General features: G+C 36.8%; 1 protein-coding gene across 4 annotated transcripts in view; it reads left to right on the plus strand.

Moving 5' to 3' along the window:
• The window catches only part of USP25 (ubiquitin specific peptidase 25), a 127,689-nt gene that overhangs the window by 57,485 nt on the left and 50,519 nt on the right, over nt 1-19,685 (plus strand). For all 4 annotated transcript variants that reach the window (XM_027582611.2, XM_027582612.2, XM_027582615.2 and 1 more), the window contains 4 exons: nt 4,369-4,506; nt 6,307-6,383; nt 13,013-13,086; nt 17,690-17,838. In XM_027582611.2, the coding sequence (XP_027438412.1) occupies nt 4,369-4,506; nt 6,307-6,383; nt 13,013-13,086; nt 17,690-17,838 (438 nt within the window). The remainder of the gene's footprint in view (nt 1-4,368; nt 4,507-6,306; nt 6,384-13,012; nt 13,087-17,689; nt 17,839-19,685) is intronic.

Genomic DNA, 19,685 nt, shown 5'->3' on the forward strand with positions numbered 1-19,685 from the left:
AAAATCAGTGTCATTCACCATGTTAACAGAGTAAAGAAGAAAAACCGTATGATCATCTAAGTAGATAAGAGACTTTGACAAAAACAAATGTATCTAAAATCTCACAGAAACTAGAAATTGAAAGAAGTTTTCTGATCCTGATAAAGATTGTTTATGAAAAGCCTACAACTGGTATAATACTTAATGGCGGAAGACTGAATGCTTTGCCCCAAAAATTAGGAACAAGGAAGGATGTAATCCTTTAGCACTGCTGTTAAACAGTAGCCTAGAGTTCTTAATCAGTGCTATAAAGCAAGAAAAAGAAATAAACATGAAGATTGGAAAGGGAAGAGAAAAGCTTTCTTTTTGTGTATATGACTTGATTGTCTATGTGGAAAATCCTAAGTACTAAGTAAATAAGTAAGTAAATAAATAAAGATAGAACCAAGAAATGAATTCAGCAAGGTTACATGATAGGAGGCGAACATACAAAAATCGACTGTATTTCTAAATACTAACAACACACAACGGGAAATTTAATTAAAAAATACTTATGTACAGTAGCATAAAATGTGGACTAATAGGGGTAAAGTTTTATGGAAAATTACAAAATATTGCTGAGAGAAATTAAGGAAGTAGATATGTTCAAGGATCAGAGGATTCAATATTGTTACGGTATCACTTATCCCCAATTTAATTTATAGATTCAGTACAATCCCAACCATAATCCCAGCAGACCTTTTTCATAGGAATTGACAAATTGACATAAAATTTATGTGGAGGGGCCCCTGAGTGGCTCAGTCATTAAGCATCTGCCTTTGGCTAAGGTCATGATCCCAGGGTCCGGGGATCGAGCCCTGCATTGGGCTCCCTGCTCTGCGGGAAGCCTGCTTCTCCGTCTCCCACTCCCTCTGCTTGTGTTCCCTTTCTGGCTGTCTGTCAAATAAATAAACTCTTAAAAAAGTAATAATAAAATTTATGTGGAAAATCAAAGAATGTAGACTAGCCATATAATTTTAAAAAGACAGTGTTAGAGGATCAACTCTCAGGCATTCTTCTTTGTGAAAAGAGAGTTCTATAGATAAATGGAACAGAATAGAGTCCAGAAATAGACCTATATATATAAGGTGAGTTTAATTTTAATTAAAATTGACAAAACAGTTCATAGGCAAAGGAAAATCTTTTAAACTAATGGTATCATAGAAAGATAATCCTCAACCCTTACAGAACATAGTCATTTATTTTTCAAATATATAAAAAAATTAATAATGGATTATAGATCTAAAAGAAAATGAAAATTATAAAAATTTTTGAAGAAAACAAAATTTTAGTGTCTTGGGTTAAAAGATTTCTTAAGTGGGGCTAAACAAGGGTACAAATCATAGAAGGAAAGTATTGAGTAATTGGACTTCATCAAAATTAAAAACTTGTAATCTTGGAAACATTTATATAAAATGAAAAGTTAAGCCACAACAAGGAGAAAATATTAGCAAAATATATATTAGATAAAGGAATTGTGTCTAGAATATATATAGAACTTACACAACTCAATAAGATAACCTATTACTGTATTAGAAAAAAATATTTGAACAGATACTTCACCAAAGAAAATATGCAGACTGTAAATAACTACAGGAAAAGGTGCTGGACATTATTAGTTACAGGAATAGGCAAATTAAAACTAGAGGTGCCGCATTGGACCCACTGGAAGAACTGGTTAAAAATATCCATATCCAAATATTGTAGAATGTGGACCTAGAACTCCCATTATGCTTTTGGTGGGCATATAAAATAGTATAACACTTCTGTAAAAATGGTTTGGTTGTGTCTTAAAGACATCTACATACAACCTAGGCCCTCTCCAGGTTTTGACTTAAGAGAAATGAAAACGTATGTCTACACAAAGACACTTAAAATAATATCCACAGCATCTGGAATAGGTCACTTGGTAATAAGTGTGGGACATCCATACAGTGGAACACCACTGAGCAGCAAAACAGAACGAATCGTTAATGCACACAATCATGTGGGTGAACCTCAAAATAATTACTTCTGTTTTAAGAAGCCAGATTAAAATAAGTACATAGGGTATGGTTTGATTTATATAACTTTCTAGAAAATATAAAATGACCATGGTTGCTTTGGGATGATCAGGGAGGAGGGGAGTAAGGGTTGAAGAAACTTGTGGGTGTGATGGATAGTCACATTATCTTGTTTTTTTTTTTTTTTTAAGATTTTATTTATTTATTTGAGAGAGAGAGAAAGCACATTGGGGGGGGGGGGTCAGAGGGAGAAGCAGACTCCCTGCCGAGCAGGGAGCCTGATGTGGGACTTGATCCAGGGACTCCAGGATCATGACCTGAGCCGAAGGCAGTCGCTTAACCAACTGAGCCACCCAGGCGCCAGATAGTTCCATTATCTTGACCGCGCTGATGCTTTTACGGATGTCTGCATGTCTGAAGTTCATAAAATTGTATACTTTATTACGTGCAGTAATAAATTACATCAATTACAGTTTTGCCTTTTGAAATTCAAAAAGATTTTCTAGCCACGGAAATTGGCTGAGAGCAAAAATGTTTCGTTGTATTATATATATATTATTATATTACTTTTCCAATATGCTTCTCAGCAGAAATTGAGTTATTTTTCAAAAGTCATTTATTTCATCCTTGAGATGTCTCAAAAACTACACTGATGTAGGTGTGGTGATGAAAGAGAAATTGATCTCAGGAAATTAGGGATATTTCTGAAAATTATTTTTTGGATTAAAATTCTTTGTGTTCACACTTTTCAAACCCAGTATTTATATAAGGCAATTGTGTTGGAGTATGAAGTACAACAGAAAAATCATAGATTAGCTTTCTTTCATTTAGAACTTTTAAACTTTATCATTGATGGTGGAACTTTTTTTTAAGAGATTTATTTATTTTAGTGAGAGAGCGAGTGCGGGGGTTGGAGGGTGTGAGGGGCAGAGGGAAAGAGGATCTTGAGCAAACTGCCCACTGAGCGTGGAGCCCTTTTCAGGGCTTGATCTCAGGACCCTGAGATCATGACTCGAGCCAAAACCAAGAGTTGGACACTTAACTGACTGAGCTTCCCCGGCGCCCTGATGATGGAATTTATTATACTTACATAAAGTCCATTTTTCCATAAATTAATATTTTCATTCAGATAATGGACTTTGTGATTGCTGTAATGGTATATTGTTTTTGGATCAAGTGACAAGTATTTGGAGTCAAATGTTTTATTCCTTTACACCTATTTTTTAGGACTCCCTTTTTTTTTTAATGCATTCTTGGAACAGCTATTTCTATATGGATTATATTATTCTGGACAGGAACTATACACATATACACACATGCCCCTACAGTTTTATGATGTTGAGAAAACTAACCATATACTTTCAGACATTTTTTTCTAATATTTAAATATATAAGCTTCATCTGTTAAAATTGTTACTGCAAGAGCTAACTATAGTAAGAACTGCTTGTTTGATTTGTTACCATAAATTATTTCACTGAGGTATGTGAATTACATTCTTTAAAAAGATTTCCTTCTTGTTTTAAAATAAGTTGTTCATGATTGATAATATTGGGTTGTTGGTTTTTCTAGAGGGTTTGGTGAAATCAGATGTTCGTAAGAATTGAATGCCTGCTTTGTGTAGCAGAAAGTTGTGGAGGAAATATAGAAGTTCTTGTGTTTGAGAAGTTTACAGTCTTGTTGAGAAACAAAAGTTGAGATTTCAGAGGAACACTAGAAGGATGATGTGTTCATTTAATATTAGTATCTATTCTAATTACTTATTAGACTAATACTGTCTGATAATTAGGATCATCCCATGACAGTGCCAGTTGGTGATTCATTGCTCAGTGAAAGACATTCATTTTAGTAGACGTGGAGTGTGAAGGAATGAATCATTGACTTGGAGGGGTCTGGGAAAGTTTCATGGAGGAGGAGGGATCTTTGTTTAAATGGGCTTATTGAGGAAAAGTACTTAAACAGTGCCTGGCACCAAGTTAGCACGCACTCAATGTTGGCTGTTGTTACTGCTGTCCACAGCAGCTGGGCCTTGCTGAATGGAAAGGATTATGATAAATTAGACTTGAATGAGGAGAGGATGGATATTCTTGGCTGGGTAATAACATGATTAGCTATGAAAATGTGGCATTTGTGCTGAAATTGTGAGCTAAGCCTAGGTCCTCTGCTGTTTTTGTCCTGGACTCCATTGAATGTCCTAGGTCACAACACTTTTTAATTATGATGTAGGAGTGCTGGACTCCTCCCTAATCAATATTAGTTAAATTTTTGATTTATTAAAATGAATATCTGTTTACCAGTAAAGATTTTGTTAATCTTCACTTAAGGGTTTTTTTTTTTTTCCCCCAATAGGAGCATCGGAATTTGCCTTTTATGCGTGAGCTGCGGTATCTATTTGCACTTCTTGTTGGTACTAAAAGGAAATATGTTGATCCATCAAGAGCAGTTGAAATTCTTAAGGATGCTTTCAAATCAAATGACTCCCAGCAGGTAGCTTTTTTGTACTTACTTACTTATTAATGTTTGTATTTTATTTAATCTGATCATTCCTTAAGCAGTTTTTTCAGACACGACAATTGAAGATATTGTTATTCCTTTTTATTAAAAATAAGTTGTAGCCATTTAAAACATCGCTTATTTGGAAGATTTGCTTTTAAGTTAAGAAAAAAGTGACAGTGATCTTGGAAAGTGCTAAGATAAATGAAGCTGTAATTTATATTGTGATAGAAATTAATAAGTGAAAACAGTGGGTAAAATTAGGAATGTTCAAAAATGTTAGTTATAAATCTTCACGAATGTGTGATAAACCCAAGGCCAGTATAGTATACATGCTTTTGGTATGCCTGTTTTTGTTGGCATGGTAGTTTCCTTAATTACTTAGAACTCTGAACTACATTAACTTTGTTATTGTTGCTTTTATTTTCCAATCTTTGTGTAGATCTCATGTTGAGAGTCCTTACCTTAATTACATCTTCAAAGACCCATATTCTAAATAAGATTACATCCTGAGGTCCCAGGTGGACATATATTTTGGCGGACCACTATTTAACCCACTACAGTTGGTATGGATGTTTATAACTGGAGTTTTGTGCTGAGTTTAGTTGTCTTTAACTGTATGGCTTTGGGACAATTCCTTAAGCTTCTTAGATCCAAGTTTCAACATTTTAAAGGTGAATGGATTGACCCAGCTGCTCTTTAGAAAACTTATAGCTAGAAAAATATATAATAGTAAATTTGTTTAATACTTGGGGCTATTTTGATAAATAAAGGCAGATTGCTTTACACTGATTGATCCGTCTTTGATGAACCCAGTCTTAGTAGGATTGGTTTATTTTTTTCTCCCTAGGTTCTGGATGAACCTATTTTCTGTGTTCCACCTCACATTATTGAAAGAATTATGGTAGCCGATGAATACACCTGCCACTGCCTATTCCTGTTTTTTCATGTTAGGGGAAATAGCACTGAAAGAAGGGATGGCCAAGGGTGATACAGGTGCTAGTTCTGAATGGAGAATTCGTTTGAAGTTCATGAGATGGTGGACTCGATAGTCAGGGAGTCAGTGATTGATTAGACTAAACCTGTCCAGGTTAACATATCTTAGTAAAAATGGATATGGCTTAGGGCGCCTGGGTGGCTCAGATGGTTAAGCATCTGCCTTCGGCTCGGGTCATGATCCCGGGGTCCTGGGATCGAGTCCCGCATCGGGCCTCCTGCTCCTTGGGAGCCTGCTTCTCTCTCTCTCCCTCCCTCTGTCTCTCATGAATAAATAAAGAAAATCTTTAAAAAAAAAAAAAAATGGATATGGCTTAAAAAGTATGTAAAAGTTGAATTCAGAAAATGAATTGCTGAAAAACATGTCTTCCTTCTAAGAAGCCAGTAACAGTCTATATAATGAAGAGCTCTTTGGTAATGTGGGTCCTTCATTTTATGAAGATTCGTTAGAGAACTCTCTAGTTTTAAAAATCTCATTTGTACGTTAGAATTTATATATATGTGTGTATATATAATATTGCATATATTATTTGTAACATAATAAATTTATTTTTATTTTCCGATAGTGAAACCCAGTCACTGTGATTATCAATATAATGCTTATTTTTCTCAGATACTGATTTTATTCTCTGGTTAGGTTATAAATATTTCTTGTACTTGATCTGAAACATTTCATATGATATTTTTGTGAGGAGTCAGTAATTTTATGTTTGATGTGACTATAAGTTTTATGTTGCAATATTTAGTATTTTTATTGGTAGGCTCAAATATCAACAAGACTTTTTTTTATTTCCACAGCAAGATGTGAGTGAGTTTACACACAAATTATTAGATTGGTTAGAAGATGCCTTCCAAATGAAAGCTGAAGAAGAGACGTAAGTTACCATGAAATTTAGTGATGGAGTTTTAGGAGATTGATAAATAACACTCATTTTTTTCTCTTTTATGTATCAGTGTCTATGGAGAAATAGAAAACTAGAGATGTATGGGAACCCCAAATGTTACCTGTATTGACAAGTTATTTGAAATTTGTGGCCTAAATTCTGAGTAGCTTTAGATATCTCCTGTAAGATTAGAATCTTGCCAGAAGATCTAAAAAGCAGCCCCTGAAAGGGCTAATCCCACATGCCCAGGTCTTTTCCTTGGATTCAACAGTCTCTTTTTCATGAGGAAGAATGGGTTAGTGGTGGGGCAAGATACCAGGAGTGTTACTTCTGATGAAGTCCTTTCAGATGGAATCAAAATGACAAGGATATGAGGTTCCTCAATATTTTCTAGCTTTTTACTTTCTGTCCATCAGGTTGAACCAATAAGACTTTGGTTATTTAAGAAATCTGCATACTTTTAAGAGTGATACCAACCATTGGTTCCTTTGTGTATCTTTATAAAACATTGGTGGATCATTTACCACTATAGGTTCCAATGTGATCCAGCAAGATGCAGGTAGTAGACCTGCCTCAAAGGTCTGCCTAGAAGACAGGTAGAAATCCAAGGCTGAAAATTCTCTCCCTTCTCTTTTTTCTTATTTTTAAATTACAGCCAGCTTTACTGTTCGGGAAACAACATTATAACAGGTCTGCAGTGAGACTAAATTAAAGTAAAATATATTCTACTTACACAGTGTTGATAAGAGATACCTCCGAACGTTAATATAGATCTAGACTTCCTCCTTTCATTCTCCAATTCTCAGGTGAAAAGTAGGTTCTTATATTCCCTTGAGTTTTTTTTTTTTTTTTTCCTGAGAGAGAGAGTGAGAGTAGGGGGAGGGACAGAGGGAGAGAGAATCTTAAGGCGCCTCCACGCTCAGCGTCAAGAGTCTGACACTTTGCGGCCCCTGGGTGGCTCAGTCGGGTAAGTGTCTGACTCTGGATTTCAGCTCAGGTCATGATCTCAGGATCATGAGATCCAGCTTCTTGTCAGGCTCTGCAGTCAGTGGGAAGGCTGCTTGAGATTCTTACCCTCTGCCCCTCCCCTTGCTCTGTGCTCATGAGTGTTCTCTCTCTCTAAAATAAATAAAATCTTTAAAAAAAAAAAAAGAGATGCTTAACCAACTGAGCTTCCCAGGTGCCCCTTCCCTTAATCTTTAAGGTAAGTCCAAAGAAATTTTATATTTGAAAATCAGATTTTTTTTTTGCCTTTGTGGTTGCAGTCTAACAAAAAATAAAAGTCACTTCTGAGTTTCTAAGTTTGTTCAGTCTCAGCTATAGGCATGCTATTTTTGTGCCTGCATAGAGCGGGGATTCTGTAGCCGGTTCCCTCACTTGGGTGTGTATAGTTCCTTCAGTCCTTCAGATGGTCAGTTTCGTGCACTTGAATTCTAGATTTCAGAGGGTTATTAGGACACACATGATTAACACTGAATGGTCTCTTACCTTTGAAATTTTAGAACTAAAGCAAAACTTCAACCCTTGAGCTCTCAGTCCAACTATATAATATTCCCGGAACTTTGTGCAGTCCAGACTCAAGTTGTTGCCAAAGTCTGTAGCAGAAATTTTAGGATATGCTATAAACAGTAAATCATTGGTTTTAATTCTGCCTGGATGCCTGTCACTGAGGGCCAGTTGCTTGCTGACAATTATGTGAACTTAAACTAAGTTGGGGGAAATCTCTGAAGAGATTAATTATGATGCTATGTTTACAGTGTTTGAGGAAAAAAAGTTGTAGTTTTGCTAAATTTTGTCTTGGAATGGGGCATTTGAAAGCTGCTTCCTTTCTGGCATGTTTAGAAGTTTATGATGCTGACAGCTCTGGTCCTCAGCTTCTTTCTTGTCCACCACAAGTTGTAGTTGCATTTTCCTTATGAGCTTCTTCAGTTTGTGGCTCTGAGTGCTGCACTGAGTGACTTATCTTTGTGCCACAGTGGTTGTGCTCATTGCCTTTTGCTGTGTAATTGCTTAGGCCTGGGAAACCCTCCTCTTAGGTTAGTTTCTTACTTTTCTTCATGTTAACTTCTCTTTTCATGTTACTTTCATCTGGAAAATCTCCCCATCAGATTGCTGGCATGAATCTGCTGTTGCTGCATATGAAAGCTGAGTCCAAGCATCCAGTGAAGAGACACTCTTTCCTCAGCTTTTGCATATTCTGGGCCTAGAATATATTTCTTTCTGCTGCATTTTTTTCTGGGTGGCATATGCCAATAAAGTTCACATGCATATATGTTTTTTATTCCTTTAGGAAGGTTTGGCTGAATTTTTAAGTTTAACCTTCTTTAGCCTCTATCTCATGCAGAGCCAGCCCTGTTTGATGGATGCCTGTCTTTTCTTCCTGTCTTTTGGGTTGTTTTCTGGCCTTTACATTTGTTTTTCTCTAACTTGCTCCTCTGATATTGTCTTGATAGGCTCCTCATAATGAGAGTTAGTGATTCACTAATGAGAGTTGTCTGCCCTAGTTCCTCTCTAGTACAGCTCATGTCCCTTGCATTTTTCCTTAGAGTGCTCATACCAAAAATTCATTGCATGTGTTTCCTCAGAGTGTGAACAGTATCTGTATGTATCTTCATCTGTGATAATGGAGTCTTTGAGGTTTTCTCAGTAATTCTTTGAATGTTTTACCCTGAAATCCCTAGTTCCTCCTCTCAAATCCAGATTTTCTATAAGCACTTCATTTAGTGTATCCTGTCTTCAATACATGACCCCCAATTGCTTTTTATCTGTAGCCTGAGAAGAGTGCCTAAATCCATGTTCCTTCTGAGGGGTCATTTTATGCTGATTTTGGAGATATTGCTTATTATTTATTTACTTGTTAATTTTCTTTGGGTTCTAGTCACCTCTTTGATCTAGTAACTAACAAATTATCTCCCTTTTTTTCTAAAACTCTTTTAAAAGAAGCTAGAACTTTTCCATTCCAGTTCACCTGAAATCTTAAGTTTATTTGAAATACATTCTTGTTCATTTCCCCATCATTTTCTGTTTTTTACTCTTTGTGGAGCTAAAACTTTTTTTTTGTTGTTGTTGTTGTTGTTTTTAAAGATTTTGTCAGAGAGCGAGCGAACACAAGCGGGGAGCGGCAGACAGAGGGAGAAGCAGGCTCCCCGCTGAGCAAGGAGCCCGATGTGGGACTCCGTCCCAGGACCCTGAGATCTTGACCTGAGCTGAAGGCAGATGCTTAACCGACTGAGCCACCCAGGCATCCCGCTAACTGTTTTTGAATCTCTGTGCTCTCCCTATATAGAACAGAACTTTCCAGTTGGTGTACCATGGCTAGCCAGGTTATGGATTGTGGAGCTACTGATCCTATTTCTGTGATCATGAGAAAATATCTTTTTTTACCTTAAAGTTCTCTGCATATGATATATATACCAATGGTATCAAAAAGATTGGGAGGCTCTGACCCAAAGCATTCTAGTTTGCTCTATCAGCTACCCTAGACCTTTGCACTCCTTCCCAACCTAATTCCCAAGGGTAGGATGTCCCTGATACAAGTTTTCTGGAGTTATTTCTTTTGGCCTTTGATATTTGTGTCAGTCTGTCTTTACTACTGCTTTCATGTTAATGGTGGGTCTCTCTCTCTCTCTTTTTTTTTTAAGGTTTATTTATTTTAGAGAGAGAGTGGGTGCATGTGCGATTGAGGAGAGGAGCAGAGGGAGAGTGAGAGAATCTCAAGCAGACTCCCCACTGAGCGTGGAGCCCACCGCAGGGCTTGATCTCAGGACCCTGAGGTCATGACCTGAGCCAAACCAAGGGTGGATGCTTAACCGGCTGAGCCACCCAGGCACCCCTGTAGATCATTTCTATTATAGGAGTCTCGTGTCTTTTTAATTGCTCTTCACTTGTATTCCTTATGTGTCTGTTGGCATAACCAGTCTGGGCCCCTGAGATTCACAGTTTAAATGCCAGATGAAGAATAGGACCTCTTAGAGGTTGGAAAGAAGGACAAGGTAAACAATTTCTGGAAGATTCCTACCTGACTCTTTAGGGAATGTCTGTTTACCACAGACCAGTGGAGGGGAAGCTAAAATTCGGGCAGGAAGATTTGAGAAGAGCTTTGGAAAGAAAGTTCAGAATTTGTAGAGCCACTCAACATTCGGTTCCTTCTGGTAAAGTCACCAACCTGTTAAGTCATTGCTCTTTACATGTGTGTGGCAGTAAGGGATGTTGATTTTCTACATTAAAATAAGAGGCCATGGAAAGGAGATTCCCACTAATATTTGCATCTAAAGTTTCATAGATTTTTATGTCAAGAGAGACAATCTTTGGATCGTTCCTCTCGCCCATGTCAGTCTCAAGTCCTTTTTACTCGCACAGTATAAGATACATAAGGTATGAAATAAATTTTTCCCATAGAGTTAAAATGCCCAAAGAATAAGTATATGTAGTCGGAGAGGATACATTGATTTTGGAGTCAGATTTGAGTTCACTTTGCAGCTTGATTTCTTACCAGTGGTGTGAATTTGGGCAAGTGACTTAACTTGCCCTACAGCTTTATTATCAGTAAAGCAAATAATTGTACTACCTGTTATCAGTCAGAGTGGGCTAGATAGTCCAGTGGCAACAACCCCCAAACCTTTTAGGCTTATATCATATTGTTAGATGATGTGTCCAGTGCGTGTGAGCAAGGGGCTCTGCTCATTCTTTCATTCAGGGCCCTCGGTTTACAGACGCTTCCCGTCATCACCACTTCTGGGGTTACCACGTCAACGAAAGTACACTGGCTCTCAAAGTGTCTACCACACATCACTTGTGCTCACATTTTGTTGGACAAAGCAAGTCATGGGGTCTGCCTAACTTGAAAGTGAGTGGGAACACCTTACACCCATTAGGATGGCTACTATCAAAAAACCCCAGAAAATTGCAGGTGTTGGCAAGGATGTGAAGAAATCGGAACCCTTGTGCACTACTGATGGGAATGTGAAACATCATGGTGGCTTCTCAAAAGATTAAAAATGGAATTGCTATTTGAAGGAGGGAGTCTTTTCACAATGTATATGTATATCAGATCATCACATTGTATGCTTTAGACTTTGTCACTTATGCCTCATAAAGCTGAAAACAAGATTAACCATATGATCCAACAAATCCACTGCTGGGGATATACTAAGAATTGATAGGATCTTGAAGAGATATTTGTACATCCATGTTCATAGCAGCATTATTCACAATAGCCAAAGGGTGGAAAGCACCCACTGTCCATGGATGAACAGATAAACAAAATGGGGCATACATACAGTGCAACATCCTTAAAAAAAGAAGGACATTCTGACACATGCTACAACATGGATGCTATGTTGTGAAATAAGCCAGTCACAAAAAGACAAACACTGTATGCCACTTACTTGATGTGTCAGGAGTTGTAAAACTCGAACAGTGGTTGCCAGGGCCTGGGGGGAGGGAGAAATGTGGAGTTGTTCAGTGAGTGTAGAGTTTCAGTTTTACAATATGAGAAGACTCCTGGAGATTGGTTGCACAACAATATGAATATACTTAACACTACCCACCAAACACTTAAAAATGGGTAGATGGTAAATTTTGTGTTATGTGTATCTTACCACAATTCAAATTTTCAAAATTTAAATAAAATGTGAGTGGAAAAGTACATCTTAACCACATATCTGGAAGTAGAGGGCCAGAAATCTTTTTGAGTATCACTAACAACTAACATCCTACCTCAGAGTATTGTTGTGAGGAGTAAGTGAAGTGCTTCTCACCAGTTGTTTAAAGGAGTAAATGATGATGCAATGCACTACATTTATAAAAAGACCATGTCCTTACCCCCCTTTTTTTAGCAAATCGGTTTTACTGGTTTAAACACAAAACTCATGAAGATAAATTATGTACACAGTTGTGGATACCACAGAGTTTTATGTAGTAATGCCAAGATAAACTGTTTTCAGACCACAGAGAACAAAACATAAAAAGAAAAGGTTAAAAAATTGTTAACTTCTGTTTGCTTCAAGCGAGAAAAGAAAAAAAAACATAATGTGTATGTTAAAGAATTTGGAAAATTCACAAATGCCTAATCGTGCCTGTAGCATGAAAAACAGAGTAGCTCCTGAGCTACTTTGGGTCAAAGCTAGTGTGCTCCTTCATTGGTGGTAGCTGCTATTTTTGAATGGTGTGCATTCTTCTATTTAAATGTGGGAAATGACATGTTAAAGTTTTATAGAAATGTACTCCAAGAGTGGCTTTTCTTTCTTCCTAGCAAGTCCAAATAAGCATGTATTGTACAGACTAAAAGTATGAGATTGAAATGCACAATGGTAATAGAAAGATCAGGCGCTCCATGAACACAGACTGTGTCAGGTTCTCTTGTAATGTCATTCCGGGCAGCAAATCATTTTAACACTTTAAACAGCCCTTTAAGTTCAGTTACTATTATTATCCTCAGTTGACAGGTGAAAAAATGGAAGAATAAATTTAAGTGCCTTGTCCAAGGTAATGTCAATAGCGCTGAATGAGTGACAACAACATAAATGTTACCATCTTGGCATGTATTGTTGTTCTTTGAATGTCTTATTACTTACAGGTCCAAAAATTATACCACATTTATATTTTTTACCATGCTTTAGGGATGAAGAGAAGCCAAAGAACCCCATGGTAGAGTTGTTCTATGGAAGATTCCTTGCTGTGGGAGTACTTGAAGGTACGTTTACACATGTTTGCTCATTATGACATTTGAAGAGATACTAGCTTTTGTCTTGATAGTGACTCCTTACTTGTTGAATGGTTTTTAATTTTAATTTGATTTACTCTGGCTAGTAGTTCCTGTTGCATTGCTACTACTAATCATTTATAAGAAAACATTTACTTGAGTGAATGAAAAAGAAGGTACAGGGTGTATTATCACATGCTAATTAATAGTTATCCTGATGTTCTTTCCCTGAGAAAATGTGATTCTGTGAATTGTTGGGGTACAGGGAATTAAGGGGGCAGTTGGTTTTGAAAATAACATTGGAGTTGAATACTGGTTTTGGTAGGATGGTTACTGTTTTTGAGGGTTTCAACTCTATGAATGTTGAAAGCTGCATTTAATAATTTAGTATAGTTAAGGTATTAACATTTCTCAGGTGATTATAAAATTCTTTAGGCTCTAGTTTTCAAGAAAGAATCATACTCTTAGCTTTTGAAAAATAATTTAAGAGTGATACTACTCCATCTATCCTAAATGCCTAGTACTTAAAATCTGGGTCTGACCAGATTGTTTTCCTAATAAAGGGAAGGGAACTGACTCATTAAATATACTTCAAATAACAATAATTACTAAATCCCAAAGCATGAAGTTTTGAAAAAATTTGGAACATTTGAAAAACTTTCCAAATCTTCCGAATGGCCCAGTGCATCAGCTTTTGGAAAGTTAGTCCAAATCACCTGAAGTATAAAATTTGGAAAATTGGTTTTTCTTCAGTATCTTAAGTAATGGATTCCTATGAAGTTTTGTTTGAATATAATTTTATAGTTTGGGATGTAGAAAAAAGCAGATAATAACTCAGGATTTAGTCAGGCATTTAAAATGTTACACTGAAGTGTCTGTACATTTTTTTTTTTTTGCCTCAAATGCTAAATATTCCTTATATAGAATATTTTACATAGGACATTACTTTCCAATTTGGGATGTCCATACTGTGTATACTGATTTTTACTTGAAGTAGAACAATGTATTTGAAGCAATACAGTAGCTCTAATCAGGTGATGACTGTGCACTATTTATATCCTTTCTACTTGTGTTACCTTGATTCTTAAAAGTGATTTATTGAAATAATTTGTCAGTCAATCAGTGTTGAAGTCCTTGTACTGGATATTAGTTGTTTCAAACTATTGTGCGACATAAGTGTGGTTTTATTTATTTATTTATTTATTTGTAACTTTTTCATTTTTTTAAAATTTTATTGTTATGTTAATCACTATACAGTACATCATTATTTTTTTTTTCAGTACATCATTATTTTTGATGTAGTGTTCCATGAGTCATTGTTTGTGTATAACACCAAGTGCTCCATTTAGTATGTGCCCTCTTACCCATCACCCGGCCAACCCATCCCCCTTCCCCCTTCCCCTCTAGAACCCTCAGTTTGTTTCTCAGTCCATAGTTTCTCAAGGTTCGTCTCTACCTCCAATTTCCCCCCCTTCATTTTTCCTTTCCTGCTATCTTCTTCTTTTTTTTTTTTTTAACATACAATGTATTATTTGTTTCAGAGGTACAGGTCTGTGATTCAACAGTCTTACACAATTCACAGTGCTCACCATAGCACATACCCTCCCCAATGTCTTATCACGCAACCACCCCATCCCTCCCACCCCCCGCCGCTCCAGCAACCCTCAGTTTGTTTCCTGAGATTAAGAATTCCTCATATCAGTGAGATCATATGATACTTGTCTTTCTCTGATTGACTTATTTCACTCAGCATAATACCCTCCAGCTCCATCCATGTCGTTGCAAATGGCAAGATCTCATTCCTTTTGATGGCTGCATAATAGTCCAGCGTGGTATATGAACTCTGTGTTTACTTCAGTAAAAATAATTTTCTTTCAAAGTCTTTCTTAATCACTTTTACATATATCTTCCTAATGCTTTCTTTTAGACCAGCAACTCTCAATTGGAGGTGATTTTTGTTTGTTTACTAAAGTGTTCTCATTGCAAAAGTTCCTCAACTTTTCCCGAAATCTAGTCCATTGACCCCTTCATTTTGTTCCTCTTGGCCCTTTTCTTTTCTTCCTTCTTTGCCCATTATGATCATTCTTATACACATCTAACACTCCCCTTCCCCCATTCCCTCTTTGGCTATTCTCTGACCACCACTGAGCTATTCATCTCCTCTCTGTGTACACTGAGTACCTGACTATTACTGGGGAATATTCACTCAAATGGGCTAACTAAATGGATCATGAATTTGTAGTAGATAACAGCTTCACTGGTCCGAATCCTGTAACACTAGTGGCAGTCATACTTGTTTTGTTAAATCACTGTCTTCTATCCCATTTTCTGCAATAATGACTTTTATCTTTTCTACTTCTAATCTAACTTCTCTGGTTCTTCATTTTCTGAGAAAGACCTTCCCACAGATTTTATGGATTTGCCATGAAGCTAATGAAATCTAGCCGTAGGTCCTAAGGTCCTGAATCTAATTTTGTGTTTGCAATTTTGTTGTATCATAGTACTTAAAACACAACTTTCTCAAATAGGTGAGCTTCAGGCTCCACAACTTCCATCCGTTCGTACCTCTACCACATTCTTATTTGTCCCTCCAGATAATAATGAATTATTCAGTCTTCTATCAGAAGGCTGTTGTTTATATGTGCTCAGAATCTCATCCCTGCATGCTTTCACTCAGACCCGACTCTCCATTATCTTGCTTTTTTCTTGTATCTTCATCTTCGCCCTCTACTGTCTTCCTCAACAGTATTTAGACATGGTCTGGTAATTCACATCTTAAACAAAAAAGAACTCCTTTCACACAGTCTTTTTCAGTTAATCTTATTCAGTTAAGCCACCTTCAGGAGAGGAGTTTGTTTTTACCTGCTAAATCCCCATTATTCAACCCATCCCACTATTGCTTCTGGCCCCAGACCCCTTGTAAAAGGGATCTTTCTAAGGTTATCAATTTCCAACATGGGTTCAAGGCTGCCAGATCCCACTCAGTTCTCATACTGAACTCTTATCAACTATTCATGCTATTTACTCTCTCTTCCTTTTCCTCTTTCCTATATTCTGTCCTTAAAAACACTTCCCTGGCTTCTGTGGCACCATTTTCTCTTGTTTTTTTTTTTTTTTTTTTTTTTTTTTTCTTTTCCTGTTTCTGTGGTATTTAAAGCCTCTTCTTTTACCTAGAGGTAGGAGATCCTTGGGCCTCAGCTCATACCCCCTGCCTTTTCCTGTCTGCCAGTTCCCTTGGCAGTCTCATTCACTCCCTTGATTAACTGCTGTCAGTAGCCAGCGATTCTCTCAGTTACAGCTTCAGACCAGAAGATTAATTTTAGTTACAGACTCATATCCAACTCGCTTCTCAACTGGAAATCTCATGGGCCATTCTAAAACAATGATTGCCACTACTACCTTAAAACAAGTGGGAAAAAATTCTCCTCTTGCTCTTTAGTGGAGTGCCTTTCAAGTCAGTTGTTCATGATGGAAATCGAGTATCATTCTTGATGCATTCCTTACTCTTCTGCCTCCCATCTTGCCAGTGAGCCGGCCACCAGTCAATCATATTTACTCCTTCCTGAATATGTGTATAAATGTCTGTGTAATTTCATCTGCTTTTGTACACTTCTACCATTAACACCATGCTCCACACTGCCTCTATTTCTGGGTGGATTCTATAATAGTCTCCTACCCTCCACCTAACACAGAAGCCGTAAGGATGTTTCACAGACGTGAATCTGGTCCTCTTCTTCCCAGGTTTAACTATTCACAGTGACTTTCTGTTAATCAGAATATACTAAGAAAGAAAAATTCTTAACAAGGGCTTATTATAATACTTGGTAGATTTTGACCCCCTACCTAATTCTTTATTGTCATCTTCCCATTGCTGTCCTAAGTTATAATGTCCTCCCCTTAATTCTTCAAGCAGGCCATGTTCTTTGCATCCTTAAAGTCTCTGTGTATTATTCCTTGGCCAGGAGTTCTCTCCGGCACCCTGACAGTCTGGCCTGGCCAACTCCTCCTCAGCGTTCAAGTCTCAGTGTAAATGTCATTTTGCTATGGAAGTCTTCCCTGTTCTACCCTCCAGCCCTAAAGACTAGGTTAGCTCTCCTTTTTATACCCTCTCACAGCACTGTCTTACCACACATTTTATAACACTTAAAAGGATAAATAATTTTTTGTTCATAATTATATGTACAGTTAATGTACATATAATGTAATGCTTTTCTTCTAAAAGAGGCTGAGAATTTCCTCAGCTCAGGGACCATATATATCTCTTTTGTTCACTGCTATACATATTCTTAGTGTTTAGCATAGTATTCTGTCCTTAGGAGGTATTTTTTGAAAGAATATATATATATACACACACACACAGACACACACACACACATACATGTGATTACTTACATACATAAGGTGTGTAATTGATACATATGGCTGGATGTGAGTGTGCATATGTGCATGTATAAACCAACAAGGAAATGACAGTGAGTACCTTGTGGAACATAGAGTGACGGTTTTCAGGTTCAGGAGGTAATTCTTATACACATTTACTTTTAGTGGCTAAAAGGCCATATTGAATAACAGGTAACTTTCCCTTCTCCTATAGGTAAAAAATTCGAAAATACTGAAATGTTTGGTCAGTACCCACTTCAGGTCAATGGATTCAAAGATCTACATGAGTGCCTAGAAGCTGCTATGATTGAAGGAGAAATTGAGTCCTTACATTCAGAGAATTCAGGAAAATCGGGCCAAGAGGTGAGTTTAGCCTCTTCACTATTCCTCTCTCCCTAGGTCTTTCTTAACAGTGTGGTAAAGCACAATTTAGGGCCCTAATGATATAGCTGCCTAATAACTGAGAGAATACTCAGATGATGTGTTTGGATTTAATTATGGTAGTTTAGACATTTGGGAAACTGGCACAAACATGTCTGTAATCTATGTTAAATTCTCACTTAACAATTTAGCTTAAAAATTTCTGTTAAAATCCTCTTTTAGGATACTGTTGAGGCTGTTTAGACTTTTTAGGGAAGGTACCAGTCGCTGTAGCGTGCTAGTCCTGGAAGTAAAAAAGAAAAACACTGAAATTAGGGTGGAATTTTATATAGACATATGTTACTTAAATCAAATAGTGTTGGAATTTGTCTAGTTTCCTTTTTTTTTTTTTTTTTGTAAAACTGCTGTATAATCGCATGAAGGGCAGATGGAAGAACTTGCTTTTTCAAGAAAGAAACCTTAAAAAATATAAACCTGTTTGTTTCCACTGGTCTCTTGTCTTGCCACCCATCTCTCTCTCTTTATTCATGTTGTTAGCTTCATCTGTATTCCATCCACCCACACGTATATTCATCCTTATGTGTTACTATAATGGAAGGCAAAGGACAGACCATTTCCTCCAAAATCAGTTCTAATTAAGCAGTTGCTGATAGTTGTTTACTTGTAAGTAAGTTCCATGCATGAGGGTAGGGATCTTCATCTTTGTCATTCTCTATTATATCTCTAGTGGATAGTATGGTGACTGCAAATAGAATTACATAATACATATTTATTCATATTTATTGACTGAATGAATGAAATGTCTCAGTGTTATCAAAAACGTTTCTGAGGACTTTATCCCCAAATGGGGGCTTAATAAATGTTAGGTGATGATATCTCTGTGTTTTTCTAAACAGGGACTGAGTTCTTGTGTCTTTGAAAATAAATTGCTTTTATCTGAATATGTGCTTTTTAAAAAAGATATAATTAACTCTTTCCTGTTGTAACTTCATCCTCATTTCCTTCTCTTCCCTTATACACCCAAACAAAAAAAATAAATTACATTTACTATTTTCTGGCATTTTTTTTTTTTTAAGAGGGGGGAGGGAAGGAAAGAGAGAGAAAATATTTGAGGTAGTTTTTCTCTCTACATCATAGATCATCTACATAAGTGATTCTCTGCAGATGCCCAGGCCCTACTTCAAAGCTGTCAAATCTGAATATAGGGTAGGAATGTGGTACATGGGCCCAAGAGCTTCCCCAGTGATTCCCAGATAGACCTCCAATTAAGAATATTTAAATTAAGCTTATTTATTTTACTGATTGGTCTCTAAAGATTGGGACTCTCTCAGCATCCCATAATGGAACAGGAAAGCAGACCCCCTGCCTGAAGTGTGATCTCTTTTCTATTGAACAAAAAGATGGGTTTGGGCAGGAAAAAGAGGGATGGCATTCTCCTTACACTATCAAAGTAGCTTGTAAGTGAAATATACATTGGTTTATTTGTAAATAATCTTTCTTATGTATTCCCAGCTTTTAAAAATGTTTTTCTTATATTGAATCTGAATTTCATTATTTATTTAAAAAAATCTAGTTTGCCCTCCATCTTTGGCTTCATACTCTGAATGCCCATATATATTTTCTGCCTAGGTTTTTACATCCAGCCTAACAGAAACAGTGGTTTGTCTCCTCTGAACTCAGCAGTTTGTAAGCAGTCTTAATAAGAGCAAATTCATTTACCTGTATTCCTAATACTAGTTGCCTAGATTTGTAGGACACAATAGTTTCAATAATAATTCAGCCTGGTTTAAGAAACTCACTGGCTACAGTAGACTATCTTAAAAGTTTTT

This window comes from Zalophus californianus, chromosome 1 (assembly GCF_009762305.2).
Source record: "Zalophus californianus isolate mZalCal1 chromosome 1, mZalCal1.pri.v2, whole genome shotgun sequence".
Classification (NCBI taxonomy): domain Eukaryota; kingdom Metazoa; phylum Chordata; class Mammalia; order Carnivora; family Otariidae; genus Zalophus; species Zalophus californianus.